Genomic DNA, 7,538 nt, shown 5'->3' on the forward strand with positions numbered 1-7,538 from the left:
ACCCAACACACCTCCAGGCTGTGTAAGGGATATTTGACCAATAAGGAGAGTGATGGAGTGCTGCATCAGATGACCTGACCTCCACAATCACCCAACCTCAACCCAATTGAAATGGTTTGGGAGGAGTTGGACTGCAGAGTGAAGGATAAGCAGCCAACAAGTGGTCAGCACATTTGGGAACTCCTTCAAGACTGTTGGAAAAGCATTCCAGGTGACTACCTCATGAAGCTGATCGAGAGAATGCCCAGCGTGTGCGGAGCTGTCATCAAGGCAAAGGGTGGCTACTTTGAAGAATCTCAAATATAAAATATATTTTGATTTGTTTAACACTTTCTTGTTTACTACATGACTCCATATGTGTTATTTCATATTTGATGTCTTCACTATTATTCTACAATGTAGGAAATAGTAAAAATAAAGAAAAACCCTTGAATGAGTATGAGTCCAAACTTCTGACTGGTACTGTATATAGTGGCTTGTTCTGTCATGTGAGTGGCATGTGAGTGGATGGCTTGCCACTGTGCAATGGCCTAGCATGGGCCAGAAACTGACTGTGAAACTACATTGCTGTTTTTCTGAAATAAAGAGGGAATCAAAAAGGAATATTTCGGTTGTCTGTTGCTTTACTTTTTGTGTCTCAACTTTGAAACCCCTCTACCATGTCTGCTATTGAAAACCCAACATGGCACTAATTATGTCCTGTATGCACTACCTTTGTCATAGTAAACCCACAAATTGTGTCCCCAGGCTCAATTGGGGGATGAGAATATAAACTCGCAACCATAGGAATACAACACAATATTCAGACTGACGCTCATGTAGTTAGTTATGACATACACCAGCAGTCGTCCAGTAATCACAATGGATGTATTCATGTAACCATTTATATTTACAGAAGTGTTCTGAAAAGGGCTTTATCGACCAGTGAGTTTTTGTATCGACTGGGGCCACAAGCCAGGGGCTCGTAGCTCTGACGTCATCAGTGCCAATGTGTCATTCGCTTTCGGGCTCCAGGAGGTTGACCTGACTCCCTCCGCGAAGAGACGGCGCGCAGGAAAGCAGTGAGATCGAAACATCCTGTAAAACAGAACTAACGTAAACAAATGCAATATACAGCATTTTATTATTGTTTGTCAGTAAAAATCTAAATTTTGCTACGGCTAGCTTGCAAACAGTTGCGAGTATTTCAATTGAGGAGCAAGTCGACGTCGGTCTGGTCAACTTGGATAGCTAGCAGTTAGTTTACACAGCTAACGTTAGGCCTAGCGTGAAGCTATCCACCGCAGGAAAAGCAACATACGAAGGTAAGGGACGTTATTTTTGCGAGATTTTACACAATACCATTATTGGATATGTGGTATTTATCGGGCAAAGATGGCCATATAATAGCCAACTTTAGCGTTGCTAGCTAACAAACCATCTAGCTAACGTTCGGTATTTTAGTCTGTTGGCCGCTAACAAGCTAGCTAACGTTATTTAACTTGCTTCTATTTCATCTCTATAACACACACAACGTAGAACACACGCCTAACGGTATATACCAGTCAATGTACAGTTAACTAACGTTACTGGCTAGGTAACTAGAGCTAACGTTTGTAACAGTACAGGCCGGAAACGGCTCAAATTATGTAAACATTGGTGCACGCTTGTGAACGTGATGGCCGAACCAGCAAGTATTGGATTATACAGTGTGCACTGTTTGCTCCGTACTAGTCCTGGAAAATATTTTCAAATGATCAATTTCGCACCATTATTATGTTGGATACATTTACGTTACTGTTAGTTTAGTTTCTCAGTTAGCAGTGAAGAAGATACTAGTACTTACTTTAGGGCCCGATACAGAACTATTCCTAGTCTGTGATGGGGGAAGAGGGTGGCTCAGGTTCCCTTCCTGAAACTGTTTTATTCCCGTAGGAATGAGTGATGACCTCTGTTGTGGTGGCAGATGGTGGAGGGAATATGGTGGAGTACGTCACTGTCATGGAAGAGACTGAGCAGGTAAGATAGTATCACCAGGATTACCCTAACAGCCTGTCTGGTGGAGGAAAGTTGGCCTATTTGGAAAAAGTATATGACAAACAGTGGCACTCTGAATAACCTAAAATGATAACTCCCAAATAGTTTTTTCACAGTCAGGCTAACCCAAACTTCTATGCAAGTAGGCTAATAATAGGCCTACTATTGAAACAGATAAATAGGGCTGTCAACTGAATCAGAAATTCACAGGTTTAAGTTATTTTCTTAATTTTGATTCAGGTTCTCTCTCACGCTAATAGAAAAACAAAATTGGATGTTCCAATCCCACAATAATGATTAAACCACATCAGGAGACAAATTTGAGGTCTGGGAAAAATCGAAGAAATATAGATTTGAGTCTAGTTACCCTTATATTAAACTGCACAGGCACCTAGCATTGTTTTTTCTGTAGTGCACATGCAATGGAGTTTGCAAAACAAATGGCCACTGGATTGATGCTAATAATCATGATATCATTCTGGGAGGTAGGCATAATCTACTTTGTAGGTAGTTAACATTTAATTAATTGCGAAAGCCTTTCAATCTACCAGAAGGCTGTTAGCATTACTATATTTTTCCTGTTCCTGAATTGTTTGAAACCTGGGTGTTTTACTTCATATTCTGAGGCATGTCTTACCTTGCTTAGGCATGTTTAATCTATAGCCAAAACCTCACCATAGAAACGTGGAGGCAATTATTTTATAAAGACTTCATGTGCACTCGCCTGTTCTATTGGCTCTCAAATCAACTTTCTTTCATTGTTTAGCAGACAAAGGCATTATGCTAGTCATATTAGCAACCCATGATAGTTGTTGCATCTTTAGATCTACCCTCTTTCTACATTTCTAGCTGATATTTACATCTCTGTTCATGAAACCGCTTGCATGTGCAGTGAGCATTTTAGAACAGTTTTCCCACAAATTTCATTTTGGAACTTTTGTGCGTAGGCCTACCACCATATGCACATTTAATAGTTGATCAACATTTTAAGCTAAACATTCTGACCTGTTCCATCAGCCTTATTAATTAATACAGCGTATACCTCCACTACACTACTTTGATACTCTTCGTGGGGATTAAGACATGAGTATACGCAATGACCACTGAAAAATAAGTCAGTATACAACGTATACCCACCACTGCCTGGCCCTAACCTTCCCCGTACAAAAAGGCATTTCACTTGCTATACCAGCGCAACCCAGAAGCCCATTCTAAATGTAAAGCAGTAGGACCACGGCTGATCTCATCAACATGAACAATATTGTGAAGTGAACCAATAAATAACTTGTTTGTCTGGTGACCACGGCATCTCTGTCCTGCAGTTTTGTGGAGTAAATAATTAAATGTTCAAACATACACACAATGGACTATTCAGCTTGCGCCTCCCTCAATGTGTCTCTCTGTCCTGTCTCCAGAGTGAGGAGGGGGAGGTGGTGCAGGAGATAGTGGAGACAGTAATAGGGGAGGATGGGGAGGAGTATCCTGCTGTGGTGGTGGAGGAGGTTCCCAGTGCCCAGGTGGAGCAGTGCTACGCTGCCCAGGTGCTGGTCTACGATGACGGGACCTACCTGATGCAGGACGTGGGAGACGAGCAGGAGGTGGTCACAGAGGTGGTGGAGACAGGTGAGAGGGCTGCGGTGGGAGAGGTGGGGGTACAGGGTTGGCCAGTGACGTTTTTCAGCAGTGAGATGGAGGGTTTGGATTGTGTCGATAGAGAGAGACGTGCAAGGGTTGGATGCTTAATCATCGCTTTAGAGAGGTAGGCAAGAGGAGTGTGTGTGTTAGACATAACTTAGGTCCTTAAGAGTTGACATTGCCACAGAGTAGTAGTGGGACAGTGTTGTTTCCATCCATGACCATGTCAAGAAAGAACATCTGGTGGTGTATAAGCTGAGCCCATTGGAAGAATGACAGAAGCCATTGATGCTTGAGGGAGGGGACAGTTTTATTGGATGTTGACCAATGACCACCCTAAAGATGAAACTACTTCTGTAGGCAGTTGCTGCTATGCACGATCAAACATGGAATGGGAGGAGGGTCGTAAAGGGGAAAAAAAGTGTGATAAAGGCTACACAGTTTACTACCCTTTTATCAAAAGTACAGGTTTACTTCGCCTCACCCCTCATTTTTTTACAGAAAGACAACAGCTGTCTTGCCCAGCTAACTGTTTCCAATGGGTATTGTTTGTGGTGTCTGTGGTTGTAGGGCCCCAGCCATAAGGCGGTATGGTTAAATAATCATTGAAATAAACTAGTTGAATGAACATTACATTGACTTGAAATGTAGAATGGATTTTCACTTCTCTAACCTCTCTCCTTCCTCCTCTTCCCTCATCGCTCCTGTGTTGTCGTAGTAGAGGTGTCATCACACGGGGGCACCATGTGCTTTGATAAGACCTTCGAAGCGGCCGAGGCCCTTCTTCACATGGACTCCCCTAGCAGTTTCCATGGAGACCGCAACAACACAGGTAACCACTCAACCCCTCCCATACTGGTCTTGCTGGGGACTAGGCATTACAAGTGGGTAGGACATGATGCCGACTTTATTTTGTATTTTTGCCGTGTAACCTGTCAGTTACCATTTGCCAGTCTTGAGTTGACTCTGTGGTTGTAATAATGAGAACTATTGTCTCTGTGTGTGTCTCAGTGGAGGATGTGATGATGGAGACGGTGGTGGAGGTGTCTACAGAGTGTGAGCCCATGGAGGAGGACAGCTTCCCTATACCCCCCGACTACGAGCCTCCCTCAGCCAAGAAGAAGAAAGGTCTGCCTCCGACACCAACCAAATGCTTTCGTACTATCTGTCTCTGTGTTGATCACCGTGTCCAACCCAGTATTAAAAGTTGTATATTATAAATCAAATTTTAGTAGTCAAATGCGCCGATTACAACCTTAGTGAAATGGAGCCCCTAACCAACAATGCAGTTTAAAAAAAAATATGGATAAAAGTAACAAGTAATTAAAGAGCAGCTGTAAAATAACAATAGCAAGACTATATACAAGGGGCTACCGATACAGAGTCAATGTGCGGGGGCACCGGTTAGTTGAGGTAGTATGTACATGTAGGTAGAGTTATTAAAGTGACTATGCAGATATGACAACAGAGTAGCAAAGAGGGGAGGGTAGGGGCAGCAATGTAAATAGTCTGGGTAGCCATTTGACGAGATGTTCAGGAGTCTTATGGCTTGGGGGTAGAAGCTGTTTAGAAGCCTCTTGGACCTAGACATGGCGCTCCGGTACCGCTTGCCGTGCGCTAGCAGAGATAAGTCTATAACTAGGGTGGCTGGCTTTGACAATTTTTAGTGCCGTCCTCTGACACCGCCTGGTGTAGAAGTCCTGGATGGCAGGAAGTTTGGCCCCAGTGATGTACTGGGCCGTTCGCACTACCCTCTGTAGTACCTTGCGGTCGGAGGCCGAGCAGTTGCCATACCAGGCAGTGATGCAACCAGCTCTCGATGGTGCAGCTGTAGAACCTTTTGAGGATCTGAGGAACCATGCCAAGTCCTCTGAGGGGGAATAGGTTTTTTCGTGCCCTCTTCACAACTGTCTTGGTGTGCTTGGAGCATTTAGTTTGTTGGTGATGTGGACACCAAGGAACTTGAAGCTCTCAACCTGCTTCACTGCAGCCCCGTTGATGAGAATGGGGGCGTGCTCGGTCCTCTATAGGAAGTGTACTAAGTTGTTTTGTTTGTTTCCTTGCAGGTGGAAGGAAGTCGAAGACACAACAACCTCAGCCTGACACCAACTGCACCATTGACCTGGGGATCAGGAAGAGACCCAGAGAGGGAAAAGGTACCCCACACAGCAGGGGCTAGGGTTTGTCAAGCCCATGAAGGGATGCTTCTCTACGTAGAGCAACTCAAGCTAGCAACTCACACTCAAGCTAGCAACTCACACAGGCTGATTCAGGAATCAGCCTGTGTGAGATGTCCTCTATGAATGATGTTGGTCTTCTCTCTCCCTCCGTCCTCCAGGGAGCACCACCTACCTATGGGAGTTCCTGTTGGATCTCCTCCAGGACAAGAACACCTGTCCCAGGTACATCAAGTGGATGCAGCGGGACAAGGGCATCTTCAAACTGGTGGACTCCAAGGCGGTTTCCAAACTGTGGGGCAAACACAAGAACAAACCTGATATGAATTACGAGACCATGGGCAGAGCACTCAGGTAACCACGGGATACCATTCTGTTTGATAGGCAATTCCTCAATATGGTTAGTGAGTAAGGCTGGCTGTTGTTGACCCAACATATCTTTACTACTTTTATGCTAAGGAATGACTAATGACATTCTACATTTTGGCTAGAATACCTGTTTAAAATGCATGCATTTGACCCTTTTAAAGTCCCCTTTTCAAAATACATGCTAGGCTGTGACACTTCTGTTAAATGACATCTTGGGTTGTATTTCCGCACGTATTCTGAGTGTAAGTGCAGTCGTCTGACTGGTAGGGTTGTCCCTGTCTAGGTATTACTACCAGCGGGGGATCTTAGCAAAGGTGGAGGGTCAGAGACTGGCTTACCAGTTTAAAGACATGCCCAAGAACATCAGGGTGATCGACGATGACGGGGATGAAGAGGGCGAGGAGGGTGAGGGGGAACCCTCTGAGCACCACCGGGCGGTCCAGGCCCTGACCCTTGACCCTGCCACCTCCACCCAGACAAAGCAGAGCTACGTCACTGTCGTCCCCGCTGCGTCCGGCAACAGGTGAAGCATGATTATTCATGAAATAATTATGCATGCTCTCTCTGTGTACATCTTCATACAAATGCACAGTGAACTCATTTGGAAGGTTCATTAATAAATCTGTTTTTGTTTCTGTCTGATGTACAGGACCATGCGTTTGGCCATGCCCATGGTCATGACGACGACGCTGGGTCAGATGACCCTCAACTCCTCGACCGTCTTCACCACCCAGGCTCCCATCACCCTGGGCAACGCCCACGCCAGCGGGCCCAAGCTGGTGATCCAGACCCTGCCCACCATGATGCCCTCCGGGGCCAAGAGCGGAGAGAAGATCACCATCATCACCATCCCGGCGGCCCAGCTAGCTCAGCTAACGCAGGGCAACCTCTCAGCCCAGCTCTCAGGCCAGCTAGCTCAGCTCATACAGGCCAAACCAGTCACCCAGCTCATACAGGCCAAACCAGTCACCCAGCTCGTGCAGGTCAAACCAGTCACCCAGCTCATACAGGCCAAACCAGTCACCCAGCTTGTGCAGGCCAAACCAGTCACCCAGCTCGTGCAGGCTAAACCCGCCACGCTCCAGATAATGCAGAAACCAGCCCCTCCGCTCATACTAGCAAAGCCTGTGAGACAGCCCCCCAACCAGCAGCCACTTGCGGCCTCCCCTGTAGGTATACCACAGCCCCCTCCCTCCACTGCCATCACCACCCCTGTACCAACCCCCACTACACCTCCTGTAAAAGAGGCCATCTCACCCCCCACAGCCCTCCCAGAGTCCACCCCATCCCCTCCTTCAGCGAGCACGGAGCCCTCCCACTCCAGCCCGGAGGACCCCTCTG

General features: G+C 46.2%; 1 protein-coding gene across 2 annotated transcripts in view; it reads left to right on the plus strand.

The window, feature by feature from the left end:
- Window positions 1–995: 995 nt before the first annotated feature.
- Window positions 996–7,538, plus strand: part of LOC139390784 (ETS-related transcription factor Elf-2-like) — a 7,288-nt gene continuing 745 nt past the window's right edge. Inside the window, exons 1-9 of one of the 2 annotated variants that reach the window (XM_071138159.1) lie at window positions 996–1,304; window positions 1,915–1,998; window positions 3,432–3,639; window positions 4,373–4,483; window positions 4,663–4,779; window positions 5,718–5,807; window positions 5,990–6,182; window positions 6,481–6,720; window positions 6,847–7,538. The exon at window positions 6,847–7,538 is cut by the window's right edge and continues 745 nt beyond it. In XM_071138159.1, the coding sequence (XP_070994260.1) occupies window positions 1,924–1,998; window positions 3,432–3,639; window positions 4,373–4,483; window positions 4,663–4,779; window positions 5,718–5,807; window positions 5,990–6,182; window positions 6,481–6,720; window positions 6,847–7,538 (1,726 nt within the window). In that variant the 5' untranslated portion in view covers window positions 996–1,304; window positions 1,915–1,923. Of the gene's footprint in view, window positions 1,305–1,914; window positions 1,999–3,431; window positions 3,640–4,369; window positions 4,484–4,662; window positions 4,780–5,717; window positions 5,808–5,989; window positions 6,183–6,480; window positions 6,721–6,846 lie in introns of both variants that reach the window. The other variant, XM_071138160.1, reaches the window with a different exon arrangement.

The sequence above is a fragment of the Oncorhynchus clarkii genome, chromosome 31, assembly GCF_045791955.1.
Source record: "Oncorhynchus clarkii lewisi isolate Uvic-CL-2024 chromosome 31, UVic_Ocla_1.0, whole genome shotgun sequence".
Lineage (NCBI taxonomy): Eukaryota > Metazoa > Chordata > Actinopteri > Salmoniformes > Salmonidae > Oncorhynchus > Oncorhynchus clarkii.